Source organism: Amphiura filiformis, chromosome 13, assembly GCF_039555335.1.
Source record: "Amphiura filiformis chromosome 13, Afil_fr2py, whole genome shotgun sequence".
Taxonomy (NCBI): Eukaryota; Metazoa; Echinodermata; class Ophiuroidea; order Amphilepidida; family Amphiuridae; genus Amphiura; species Amphiura filiformis.
The window spans coordinates 47,152,157-47,167,081 of record NC_092640.1 but is presented as its reverse complement, the minus strand read 5'-3'; the positions used below and the strand labels follow the sequence as shown (position 1 = coordinate 47,167,081).

The 14,925-nt window shown below is 35.9% G+C and overlaps 1 protein-coding gene across 1 annotated transcript; it reads left to right on the top strand.

Moving 5' to 3' along the window:
• The first annotated feature begins 816 nt into the window (after positions 1-816).
• Positions 817-7,584, top strand: LOC140167306 (uncharacterized). The gene is made up of 5 exons (XM_072190635.1): positions 817-1,098; positions 3,716-3,840; positions 5,245-5,357; positions 5,960-6,084; positions 7,092-7,584. Exons 1-5 carry the CDS (start codon positions 817-819, stop codon positions 7,206-7,208), a joined length of 762 nt encoding a protein of 253 aa, XP_072046736.1. The 3' UTR covers positions 7,209-7,584.
• The last annotated feature ends 7,341 nt before the right edge of the window (positions 7,585-14,925 follow it).

The following is a 14,925-nucleotide window of genomic DNA, read 5'->3' as shown; positions in this document are numbered from 1 at the left end:
TATAAATTATTATGTGGGTAATGTGTGTACTCATTTCTATGTCACTGGATAGAAGAGACATATAGTTATACACTGGTACCAAAAATAGCAGTATACATTGTATGATGTTAATAAACAGAATAAACAGAAAATTATGGGGTTTGCAACAACACCTCTCCTTCGTAGTCCGTGTTACAAAATATGGCTAAGTAGGACTAGGGTTAAACTTCGCGTTTCAAAGATAATATTTACACTCCCTCATAAAAATGTCAAAAAAAGAATTAGTGCAGAATACGGTATGCAAGATACAACATGATGATTTTAAATGCGTCAATTAATAAACAAATGAATAATATAAATAAATAAATAAATAAATAAATAAATAAATAAATAAATAAATAAATAAATAAATAAATAAATAAATAAATAAATAAATAAATAAATAAATAAATAAATAAATAAATAAATAAATAAATAAATAACTAAATAAATAAATGAATAAATAAATAAATATATCAATAAATACATCAATAAATAATCGAATCTCGTTCAGACCAGGGCCTTGTACGTACACGCGCAAAGTAAGGCAAACCTGGTAAGACAACCCGTGATGACATGACGAGAACAAATCATCGGATATTTATCTAATATTTGTTTGCATTGACTTATATAATGCATACTGTAGTAGGTATACCATCTTGATAATAGTAGTAACGCTGATTCATCGTGTGGAATCAAATATACAAGGTCCAAGATTCATGATGATAAGCAGTTGTTTATAATACCAAAACAGTGTTGCATCTCTTTTTTTTTTTTAATAAAAAGCCACATTTCGCCATGGCTAAGTTAGCAATACTCACAATATCCCTTCTGGTCGCAATGGTGAATGTAACAAGTGCTCAAATACCTATACCAAATCGACCATTGGGTTTCCAATATGGTTCGAAAGGCCAGTCACTGATTCAACTCGACGCATTTATGGATCTTGCCTGTCCAGATTCTAAGAGGGCATTTCCGACATTGAAGGAGGTTGCTGACCATTACGGGGTGGCAAATCTTCGCCTTAATGTTGTAATGTTTCCGTTGCCATATCATAGATCTGCTTGGTTAACTACTCAGGTAAGACTTTAATCTATTTTGAGGGGTGAGAGCCATTTGGGTGTATTCCTAATACATTTGGGTGTATTGTTATTACATTTGGATGGATGTATTCCTAATACATTTGGGTGTATTCCTAATACATTTGGGTGTATTTCTAATACATTTGGGTGTATTCCTAATACATTTGGGTGTATTCCTAATACATTTGGGTGTATTCCTAATACATTTGGGTGTATTCCTAATACATTTGGGTGTATTTATGGATCTTGCCTGTCCAGATTCTAAGAGGGCATTTCTGACATTGAAGGAGGTTGCTGACCATTACGGGGTTTCGAATCTTCGCCTTAAAGGCTTAATGTACGATTTCCTTCAAATTTTAAATTTGTCATTATATGCTCAAAATGCTGAAATAATACTAGTCATAATTATCGGGAATGGTTTCTGTTAATTTTGAGCTGAAATAACGAGGTAAAGTGAAAGAAACACTGCTTGTTATTTTGGCCGTTTAACACGCAATTATACATGTTATATGGGAGGACATAAAGTCATAATTCTTTGAATTCTTTGAATTATGACTTTATGTCGAACTTTGCTCTGTTTACCTACAAACACAAGACATTTGGCTGATTCCATTTAGGTGCAAGTTGCGACATGTGTAAACATTACAAATATGCCAAAAAATCAGGTTTGAATTCATATTATAAGATCGTACATTATGACTTTAATGTTGTTATGTTTCCATTGCCATATCATAGATCTGCTTGGTTAAGATTTTTTTAAAATCTATTTTGAGGGGTGAGAGCCATTTGGGTGTATTCCTAATACATTTGGGTGTATTCTTAATACATTTTGATGTATTTCTAATACATTTGGGTGTATTCCTAATATATTTGGGTGTATTCCTGATACATTTGGTTGTATTTCTAATACATATGGGTGTATTCCTAATACATTTGGGTGTATTCCTAATACATTAGGTGTATTCCTAATACATTTTGGTGTATTTATGGATCTTGCCTGTCCAGATTCTAAGAGGGCATTTCCGACATTGAAGGAGGTTGCTGACCATTACGGGGTTTCGAATCTTCGAGGGGTGAGAGCAAAAATAAAAGTACAAAATAACCATTTAATGATACAGGCGTTTTTTGTACTTAGGGCTCTGGCTCTCAAACATTTCATACATTAGTGTTGCACTAGGGCTTTACATTTCGCTTATAAAATAAGGAATACACTCAAATTATAAGGAGTACAACCAAATGTATTAGGAATACACCCAAATGTATTAGGAATACACCCACATGTATTAGGAATACACCCAAATGTATTAGGAATACACCCAAATGTATTAGGAATACACCCACATGTATTAGGAATAACCCAAATGTATTAGGAATACACCCAAATGTATTAGGAATACACCCACATGTATTAGGAATACACCCACATGTATTAGGAATACACCCAAATGTATTAGGAATACACCCAAATATATAAGGAATATACCCAAATGTATTAGGAATACACCCACATGTATTAGGAATAACCCAAATGTATTAGGAATACACCCAAATGTATTAGGAATACACCCACATGTATTAGGAATACACCCACATGTATTAGGAATAACCCAAATGTATTAGGAATACACCCAAATATATAAGGAATATACCCAAATGTATTAGGAATACACCCAAATGTATTAAAAGTACACCTAAATGTATTGGGAATACACTCAAATGTATTAAAAATACCCCAAGATGTATTAGGAATACACCCAAATGTATTAAGAATTCAACCAAATGTGTCAGGAATACACCCAAATGTATTAGGAATACAATACACCCAAATGTATTAGAAATACACCCAAAATGCATTAGGAATACATTAGGAATGTATTAAGAATACACCCAGATGTATTAGGAATACACCCAAATATATTAGAAATACATCCAAATGTATTATGAATACATCCAAATGTATTAAGAATACACCCAGATGTATTAGGAATACACCCAAATATATTAGAAATACATCCAAATGTATTATGAATACATCCAAATGTATTAAGAATACACCCAGATGTATTAGGAATGCACCCAAATATATTAGGAATACACCCAAATGTATTAAAATACACCCAAATGTATTAGGAATACAACCGAATGTATTAGGAATACAACCAAATGTGTCAGGAATACACCCAAATGTATAAGGAATCTACCCAAATGTATAAGGAATACAACCAAATGTATAAGGAACACATCCAAATGTATTAGGAATACAATACACCCAAATATATTAGAAATACACCGAAATGCATTAGGAATACATTGTATTAGGAATACATTCAAATGTATTAAGAATACACCCAGATGTATTAGGAATGCACCCAAATATATTAGAAATACACCCAAATGTATTATGAATACATCCAATTGTATTAAGAATACACCCAGATGTATTAGGAATACACTAAAATGTATTAGGAAGACACCCACATGTATTAGGGATACACCCAAAAGTATTAGAAATACACCCAAATGTTGTAAGTGCGCTGCTAGTACCGTGCAATGCGTATGTCGAAGTTCACGTTGAATGAAAAGTTACATTTCCGCTATCTAATATTCGTTTTCAGAGTACCTTTATCATAAATGGGATAAATTCAGATGCAACTTTTAAATGGATGGCCGATTTCTATGCTGTTCAAGAGAAGTTCTTCAACAGTCCAACTATGAATATGAGTGATACTCAGATTATGAGGTATGGATAATAATAGGAATACACCCAAATGTATCAGGAATACACCCTAATGTATTAGTAATATACCCAAATGGATGACAGATTTCTATGTTGTTCAAGAGAAGTTCTTCAACAGTCCAACTATGAATATAAGTGATACTCAGATTATGAGGTATGGATAATAATAGGAATACACCCAAATGTATCAGGAATACACCCTAATGTATTAGTAATATACCCAAATGGATGACAGCTTTCTATGTTGTTCAAGAGAAGTTCTTCAAGAGTCCAACTATGAATATAAGTGATACTCACATTATGAGGTATGGAGCGATAATCAATAGTAAATAGTCGGCATAATTATAGTGTTATCAGTATGGTCAGGCCTGAGTCTGGTTAACAATACGATGCGCCTCCAGCGGTTGCTAGAGAGAGGCCAAAATACGCAGCGTATCATGGGAAAAAGTCGCCATCCAAAGCCCGCGTAATACGAATACAACTCAGGAACATGCCATTGTGTGTTTACATGTCAATATAATGATGTTATACGCGAATGCACACTAAAACAGCAATTTACAATTACAGTAGATCCATTTTTATCTATTAAGCACATGGGATCCTTCGTTGAGCTGTTTTCAACATATTATAACACTCATGTGGAAATCCAATGGTGGCTAGAATGCAATGTCGACTACCTGGAAGCTCCTGGAGGTCAAAAATTGGACTGGCAAGAGCAACCGCTGGCGGCGTATCGTCAAGATTATGAATCGTGAGACTTACTGTTACAAAAGTGGACTTCTAATAATTACCTTCATAATATGCATTAAATTTAAAAAACTGAAATAGCAAAAAGAAGCTCAGTTATGTTGTGCAATTGTTGATATCACATTTGTTTAAATAATATCCTAATATTTTGTTGCAAATGAAAAAGATGTCAATTTAAAGTTGCACACATTGAAAATGTTGATTTGTTGCTGAAGTGCCTATCACTGGTTATCAACAGTGATCACTGGTATGCACCATATCCAAATTACTATACCATGATACAATATTTGGTTTCAGTATGATAGCAGACGTAGCCGGTAACGTAGTTGACAGCATTAGCATGTACCATAGCCAAATTACTATACTATGATACAATATTTGGTTTCAGTACGATAGCAGGCGTAGCCGGTAACGTAGTTGACAGCATTAACATGCACCATAGCCAAATTACTATACCATAATACAATATTTGGTTTTAGTACGATAGCAGGCGTAGCCGGTAACGTAGTTGACAGCATTAACATGTACCATAGCCAAATTACGATACCATAATACAATATTTGGTTTCAGTATGATAGCAGACGTAGCCGGTAACGTAGTTGACAGCATAAGCATACACCATAGCCAAATTACTATACCATGATACAATTTTGGTTTCAGTTTGATAGCAGACGTAGCCGGTAACGTAGTTGACAGGTCAACATTTCTATCAAAGCTTTTAGTAGATGAAGGTGATAGTGATGCACGAACTATGTGGAAATACTCCTGTTCAAGTAAGTTATATTTGTCATAACAAACTCAATATCTAAATCAAAATTCAAAATCACTCTACAATAACTATGTCTGAATTTGAATTGATCTATTTGTCACAGAGAAGATATTTTACCCTTCCCAGAATCCTTTGCAACATGATACATCACCTCATGTCATCAAAAGACACTTCTATTACTTTGCACATGTTCTATTTGTTTTCAAGTTGTGAATAGACTAGCTAAACATGGGTCGATAGTCATGAAATAAACATAATTAATTTGCAAGATCTGGACATGCTGGATGTGGTCTGTTCATGGAGGTGCCTTTTGTCACTTTTGACCCATGTTGCACTAAATAGCAAATCGGTACACAAAATTGAAATGGGAGAAATGCATCTTGGGAGGCATAAGATATCTTCTCTTAATTGGCATACAATTTATCGTTGGCTTAAGAAATCGCATTAGGTCAATCACACCAGACTAAAACTTCTTTAAAATGCCATTGTAATTAATAAACTTAGTAAGCCCTTCCCGCTTAACTTGAGACGAAACAGACTATAATCATGATAATTATTATAGTTGTTGTTTTTTCACTGGGTTTTGTTATCCTATCTCTTTCTAAGGGACTATTTCTGGAACGCCCCAGATTCTTGTTAATGGCGTAGGTGTGGATGCTAGTCTCTCGTGGACCCTGGACGATTGGATGAAAGTCATTGATCCTTTACTGGGAAAGAAGATAACTAGAAAGGTAAGTTAACTTTATTATTCATGGTTAATTATCCGAGCTATATATCGTTAGAATTTTAGCAGAATGGCGAATATCAATTGTCTCTTGTTACGCACGAATTCTCTTGAATCTGGGGGTAGTGGATCAGACAAGAATGACGACAGTAACAACAAGATCGAGGGCAGCATATCAATTATTTTACGGTGATTCAGCATGCGCGTATTTGGGGGGGGCAGCCCCGGGGTCAAAGCAGGGGGCGGCCAAAACGAAGGGGCGGCGGGAAGAAGAAGGGGCGGCAAAAAGAGGGGCGAGGGAAGAAGAAGGGGCGGCAAAAAGGATTAGTAAAGGAAAAAAGGGCGGAAAATGTGAAAAATTGTACTATACATTTTTTGCTCTTCACTTTTTCAAACGACCGTAAAAAAAATTGGGGCAACCTTTTCGGGCTGTTGAGGAAGGGGCGGCAAAGTTGGATTTTCTTCAGCATCCGGGGAAGGGGCGGCCACGGTACGCCACTGTTCAGCGTGATAAGTGAGCAAAGAGAGCGGCTTACATATTAGTTAACGGTGCAATTAATGCCACGCCGTCTGATCCTATTTTATAATTCAAGAAAATCCGTGGTAAAATGAATTGAACAAATAGACGAATCGATATCCGGTATTCTGCTAAACTTCTATGGCTATACAAAATGTAAGGCATTTGTAAAGACAAACAAACACTTTGTATATCAATATTACAAGGACTCAGCTATTTAATGAGATCATTCCAGTGTCGGATATTCTTTTTTTTCTTCTAAACATCATAGTACACAATGCCAAATCAACACGGTATCTGCTGCACCTTAATCAGATTACTGCTGATCACTGTCCGATATACCGTTAATCATTACAATGAAGAGGGACTTGCAACTAAACAACGCATACCCTTAACATCCTACGTTATAAACCATCGCAGTCATGATCATATCTTTCGAGTTTTGTACGAACAATATTGGGGATATCAGCATTAATAATGTGTTTTTCTTTCCACAGTCATTTAACGCACCCAACTGCCCTAGTGGGACCAAATCTTGCGAGTATCTACCAAGACAGTATCAATGCTGTACAACGGGAGAAAATTGTATACCAAACGTGGGATGCAGATGTTAACTTTCTCCACACGGGTGTCGACGGCCGATGACAAGTTCAAAAAATTTCAAAAAATTCAAAAATTGTACATTTTCATTGCCATATTTGGAATCGCCATGAAAAAAGCATTAAAATGAGTACAAACAAGCCTAAAATTGGTCCAGTGGTTCTTGAGATCCCGGCTTGAGATAGCCTGCGAGTATCTACCAAGACAGTATCAATGCTGTACAACGGGAGAGAGTTGTATACCAAACGTGGGATGCAGATGTTAACTTTCTCCACACGGGTGTCGACGGCACATGACAAGTTCAAAAAGTTTCAAAAAATTCAAAAATTGTACATTTTCATTGCCATATTTGGAATCGCCATGAAAAAAGCATTAAAATGAGTACAAACAAGCCTAAAATTGGTCCAGTGGTTCTTGAGATCCCGGCTTGAGATAGCCTGCGAGTTTCTACCAAGACAGTATCAATGCTGTACAACGGGAGAGAGTTGTATACCAAACGTGGGATGTAGATGTTAACTCTCTCCACACGGGTGTCGACGGCCGATGACAAGTTCAAAAAGTTTCAAAAAATTCAAAAATTGTACATTTTCATTGCCATATTTGGAATCGCCATGAAAAAAGCATTAAAATGAGTACAAACAAGCCTAAAATTGGTCCAGTGGTTCTTGAGATCCCGGCTTGAGATAGCCTGCGAGTATCTACCAAGACAGTATCAATGCTGTACAACGGAGAGAGTTGTATACCAAACGTGGGATGCAGATGTTAACTTTCTCCACGCGGGTGTCGACGGCACATGACAAGTTCAAAAAGTTTCAAAAAATTCAAAAATTGTACATTTTCATTGCCATATGTGGAATCGCCATGAAAAAAGCATTAAAATGAGTACAAACAAGCCTAAAATTGGTCCAGTGGTTCTTGAGATCCCGGCTTGAGATAGCCTGCGAGTATCTACCAAGACAGTATCAATGCTGTACAACGGGAGAGAGTTGTATACCAAACGTGGGATGCAGATGTTAACTTTCTCCACACGGGTGTCGACGGCACATGACAAGTTCAAAAAGTTTCAAAAAATTCAAAAATTGTACATTTTCATTGCCATATTTGGAATCGCCATGAAAAAAGCATTAAAATGAGTACAAACAAGCCTAAAATTGGTCCAGTGGTTCTTGAGATCCCGGCTTGAGATAGCCTGCGAGTATCTACCAAGACAGTATCAATGCTGTACAACGGGAGAGAGTTGTATACCAAACGTGGGATGCAGATGTTAACTTTCTCCACACGGGTGTCGACGGCACATGACAATTGTGTGGTTCTAGATAATATTTTATTATCAAAGCTAGTGATATAGAATATTTCTTGGAGGCGGCACTCATTAATTCATAACGCTCACATTTTCATTAATGCTGTTGTACGGTTTATCTTGATGAATGCTGAGAGCAAGGGCTGGTAATTTATCCTCTCCTGGTTATTACGCGTTTATGGGTCGGTTAGTTCGCGGTCACATAAATCACATTTTACCATGTTGGTGTGTTTGCTTTTATCATACTGTACTTATAATATTGCATTTGTATGCTTTGGTTAAATTTGAAATTGTATCATAATCCGGGATCTCCGGTTTCCTCCTGCTTTCAAAATCGGCGATAAGTTATCAAAAACTTTCTTCACCAAAATGGACTTTGTGCAACTGCTGAGATAATTAGTGCATGTTACAATTTAAGTGGGGATAGGTTTGCACCGGTCTCGTGTGACCAACTTCTCTTATGAAGAAATGGTTTCATGAATATGTTAATATTAATATCACTACATCATACATCATGTAAATAGTAGAGGGACAGCGCTAATGTTCCGTGACCAGATCGTTGTAACAAATGTTTGAAAGTATTTCTGACTTGCCTGAAGAATACTGAACAATTATTTCTTTTGGCTGCCTTCTTCAAAGTTCTGTAATTGTAGGTAAGTGTCAATTAAAGACCCATTCAGTGATCCCAGAGCAAGTGTAAAATAAAATAAAATTGTTTATAAATTGCTTAAAAGTGCAGGATAAGTCATTCAAATTGTCATGATTTATTTTTGAAATGGCAAATTTTGAAAAAAAAACCGAAGAAAACCAAGAAAGTATCCTTACACTTGGAAAAATAATCACAATTGCAAAACTGAACCATATTAGGGTAAATTTGTTTTTGTAATAGACGCACTATCTAATCCGGCACATTTTGACAATGTAAAAGAACTAATGTTTGACAGGTGGCTTGGTTCAAAAGAAGTCAAAGATGATTTCGGCCAACTTAGGCAATTGGTTCTTATAGAAGAGTACAAGAAATGTGTCCACGCTGACTTTAAAACCCACTTGGATGAAAGCGCTAGCAAAATTAAAACACTGAGTGAGGCGGCAACGATGGCTGACGACCATGAGCTACCATGGCTTAACGCACAAGTTGAATGCAAGTAATTTAGTCATAACAGAAGTTATTCAAACAGGTTCAGCCATAACCAACCTAAAGCAAATCAGGGTGGTACACTAGAAGGGAAACCTCCGTCTAATTCACAGCATAGTGCTGGTGGTAGAGGGACCTCATGGAGTTCAGGTACCAATTACTATCAGGTAGGACAGAATTTAAATCCCAAGTAACTTGCTATTACTGCAAGAAATCGGGACATACAATGGGGACTCAGAGGTTGATTCAATGTAATCCCAGCATGCAGTATGATATTATGTGCAATGTGGTAAAGGAGCCATTTCAACACCATTCCACATTCAAATTTATGTACAAAATAAGAACCAGTAGTTTTGATGGAATATTCATCGAGACTTTTATGTTTTGAATTGATAATTGGGTACGGGAAATGTTTGTGGATACATTGCTACCAAGAAAGTTAAAAAGTCGTGTGTTTTTAAAACAATTTTAGATATTTTAAATGCTTGGGAAAAGAAGTTGGAACCAGCAAAGTTTTCTTGCACATGCATGCATGCAGACCCATAGCTTATCTTGTTGTATAACAACCTTGACCATGCACAGCAGGAGCCCAGCATGATATTTTCTGAAAATAACCATGTGTTTCTCAAACATGCTGTCAGTGGCTGCAATGTATTCTGGGCTTACATTTAAACAACCTCTGATGGGGACTGTTCTATAATCCGACGCTTCTATAATCCGAAGGTTCTTAGGTTCGCTAGTCCGAACATGTGTTCATAGCATTCGCTAGTCCGAATTTTAAAAGAGGTTCTTTAGTCCGAAAAAATAAATAAAAAGAGGTTCTTTATTCCGACGATTCTTTATTTCGAAGGTTCTATAGTCCGAATTTTAAAAAAGGTTCCCTAATCCGAATACTAAAAGAGGTCCTTTAATCCGAATTTTAAAAACGGTTCTCTAATCCGAATATGAAAATAAGCTCTATAGTCCGAATTTTAAAAAGGGTTCTATAGTCCGAATATGGAAATAGGCTCTATAGTCCGAATTTTAAAAAAGCTTCTATAGTCCGAAATTGCAAAACGGTTCTATAGTCCGAAACGGATACCGTGTTCTTTAGTCCGAATTGGTAAACGGGTTCTATAGTCCGAATTTTATTTTCATCATTTGTTTCAGTGTCAAATCATCAATTGTTTTAACAATGATTTGACACTGAAATACATACCCGATGAAGTTCAACATGGTTGCCTTTTCTGGATATTTTCCGTAGCATACATTGACGTTTATCTTTATTCTGATTTTCATCATTTTTATCTGTTATTCATTCCGTTATAATATTACATACTAGTAAGAGACTCAACAGCTCTAGTTTTAATAGCACTATCCTGCGATGCATGTAAATGCTGCGGCTTTTGCCTAAAACAAATTAGTTTACAGAATAGTACTATGATTTTATCTTGCGATTTGAAGGGGGTGTAAAATATCCTGGCTGGCTTTTATCATGGATGCGAGCGGGTAACATGCATGCAATTGGCAGTGATGGCGGCTGGTCCTGGGATTGCTTGTCCCTTTTTTGTGTTCGTTTTCATTCTGTCTTTCGTTATTTTTATACTTTTTTCAGAATCGTTCTTCTTTTGTTCGTCGTTTAGTTTGTTCTTTAATCATTTGTTCATTGTTTCATTCTTGATTTCGTTCGATATTTTTTCATTTCCTTTCCCATTTTGTTTGTTGGTTCTGTATTCAAAATGTAGTATACGTTAAGGGCTGGGGTATGAACGTTTGGACAGTATTTATTTTGGGACATTAGAGCACATCAGACATTTCGAATTGCATTCTGAATACGAAAAAAGTCATTCTGATATCAAATAATTTTGATTTTTTGAAATTCGCAATTTAATACACATTTTATGGCAAATCATTAAAAATTGATATTTTTGATATTTAATAGTACTTGAAGTAAACTTTATAAATCTGATGATTTATACTTAATGTGTATGTAGGTGGGATGAAAAGCCGACGATCAATTGAAAATGTTGACCTTTCGTATTGAAGATATGGATTTTTTCCCTAAAACACCAAAAATAAATAGGTCTTTTTGGGAAAAAAATCCATATCTTCAATATGAAATGTCAAAATTTTCAATTGACCGTCGGCATTTCCTCCTGCTACATACACTTTAAGAATATATCATTAGATTTATATAATTTACTTCGAGGACTGTTATATATCAAAAATTTGAAAAATATCAATTTTTATAATTTGTCATAAAATTTATATATATTGTGATTTTCAAAAATGAAAATTATTTGATATCAGAAAGACATGCTTCGTATTCAGAATGCAATTCGATAGGTCTGAGGTGCTCTCATGTCCCACAAAAAATACTGTCGAAACACAATAAACGCTCATTTTAGATCCCTTAATGTTATAAAAAGGGACTATAGAACCTTTTTACCAATTCGGACTAAAGAACACGGTATCCGTTTCGGACCGTTTTGCAATTTCGGACTATAGAACCTTTTTTAAAATTCGGACTATAGATCTTATTTTCATATTCGGACTGTAGAACCCTTTTTAAAATTCGGACTATAGAGCCTATTTTCATATTCGGACTAGAGAACCGTTTTTAAAATTCGGATTAAAGAACCTCTTTTAATATTCGGATTAGGGAACCTTTTTTAAAATTCGGACTATAGAACCTTCGAAATAAAGAAGCGTCGGAATAAAGAACCTTCGTAATAAAGAACCGTCGGATTAAAGAACCTTCGGACTAAAGAACCGTCGGAATAAAGAACCTTCGGACTATAGAGCTTCCACCCATACAATGACCGCATGTCGTACCTTGAAAGCTAAACAAGAATCACAAAAGCAGCAATCATCTACTAGTAATACTGTGGGATGTGCAGTGTGTAAGTATCACCACAGCCCAGTAAGATTGCGCGAGACACATGTTCACGGTTGTCTACGGTCTATGATTCTGGAAGGAACTTTACCCTTTAATGAGGATATAGATCAGCTGGTAATGCTTTGATCTAGGGTATTGGGATGGAAATACTTGGTGTACCTCTCCACAAAATTAACTTGACATCTGACTTGGTTTCTGGTCCGGTAACCATATAGGAATTAGACATTAATTGCCTGTCAAAGGAGTGTCCATGTTGCTGGGAAATGATTTGGCAGGGGGGCAGGTTTTCCTGATCCAATAGTTACAGATAAACCCTGTATTAAGGATGATAATAGTGAGGAAAAGGAGATATTTCCTGCATGTGCAAGTGACACGGGCAATGAGTAAGAGGGCCTCTGTAGAAACAATTGAGGACAACCAAATTGATGACTTAGGCTACAATGAAGACACATTTGTGTCAAAGTTGAATGAGGAGGGGAAAAAAGAGGCCAAAACATGACACAGCCTCTGAGCGTGAACAAACCATGCGAGACCATAATTAAGGGGGTACTACACCCCTCGATAAATGTGTCTCTATTTTTGCATTTTTCTCAAAAACTAATAACACACTGGTAACAAACGTTATGTATATTATAGGGGCAAGGAATCCAATTACTACACTGGAATTTCAGTGACCCAAGACAAGTGGTTCTTTATTTATGATGAGAAATAAGGTACCGCTAGGATGTACCTCTTTTCTTATCATAAATAACGAACTGCTTGTCTCGAGTCACTGAAATTCCAGTGTAGTAATTGGATTCCTTGCCCCAATAATATACATAACTTTTGTTACCAGTGTGTTATTATTTTTGAGAAAAATGCAAAATAGTCACAAATTTACCACAGGGGTGTAGTACCCCTTAAGTCATGACAAGCTAATTCTGGAGCAACAAAATGACTCAGAACTCAAAGAGATCAATCAAAGGGCATTGACCTTAGAAGAAGCAGAACAAAATTCTGTCTGTTTTTACAAACAAGATGGTGTGATAATGAGAATATGGCGCACACCTGATGCACCTGCTGATGAAGAGTGGAAGGTAGTGCAACAAATTGTGGTACCAAAAGTTTACTACACTGTTATTAACATAGCACATGATAATCTCATGGCAGGGCATTTGGGTGTAAAGAAAACTCATGAAAGAATTCTAAGACATTTCTGGCGGCCCACTCTCAGAAAGGATGTTTCTGAATATTGCAAAATATGTCACAAATGCCAAGTAGTAGGGAAGCCAAATCAGAAAATACCTCATGCTCCATTGAAGCCAATTCCAGCCTTTGAAAGTGAACCATTTAGTAGGGTTATTATTGAATGTGTAGGCCCCTACCAAAGACTAAGTCAGGTAATCAATACCTGCTGACAATTATGTGCGCGTCAACACGTTTTCCTGAAGCCATACCCTTGAGAAATATTAAAGCAGTGACTATAATGAATGCTTTAACCAAGTTCTTCACATTTGTGGGGCTCCCCAAGTCCATACAATCTGACCAAGGATCAAACTTTACTTCTGGTGTATTTCAGCAGGTCATGTATCAATCAGGTATAGAACAGTATACCTCAAGTGCTTACCATCCAGAATCACAAGGTACACTAGAAAGGTTCCACCAAACTTTGAAAAAATATGATCAGGACACACTGTTTGGAATCTCAGAGGGACTGGGATGAGGGAGTACACTTGCTATTGTTTGCTGCTAGGGAAGCTGTTCAGGAAACTGCGTGATTTAGTCCTTTTGAGTTAGTGCTTGGACACACAGTACGTGGGCCCTTGAAGTTGTTGAAAGAAAAGTGGCTCAACGAGAAATCAGATATCTACTTATTGCATTAAGCCTCCAGTTTTAAGCATAGGCTTAAGGGCTGGGGTATGAACGTTTGGACAGTATTTATTTTGGGACATCAGAGCACATCAGACATATCGAATTGCATTCTGAATACGAAGAATGTCATTCTGATATCAAATAATTTTGATTTTTGAAATTCGCAATTTAATACACATTTTATGGCAAATCATTAAAATTGATATTTTGATATTTAACAGTACTTGAAGTAAACTTTATAAATCTGATGATTTATACTTAAAGTGTATGTAGGTGGGATGAAAAGCCGACGATCAATTGAAAATTTTGACCTTTTGTATTGAAGATATGGATTTTTTTTTCCCAAAACACCAAAAAAAAAAGGTCTTTTTGGGGAAAAAATCCATATCTTCAATATGAAAGGTCAAAATTTTCAATTGACCGTCGGCTTTTCCTCCCTGCTACATACACTTTAAGAATATATCATTAGATTTATATAATTTACTTCGAGGACTGTTATATATCAAAATTTGAAAAATATCAAATTTTATAATTTGTCATAAAATTTGTATTATATTGTGATTTTCA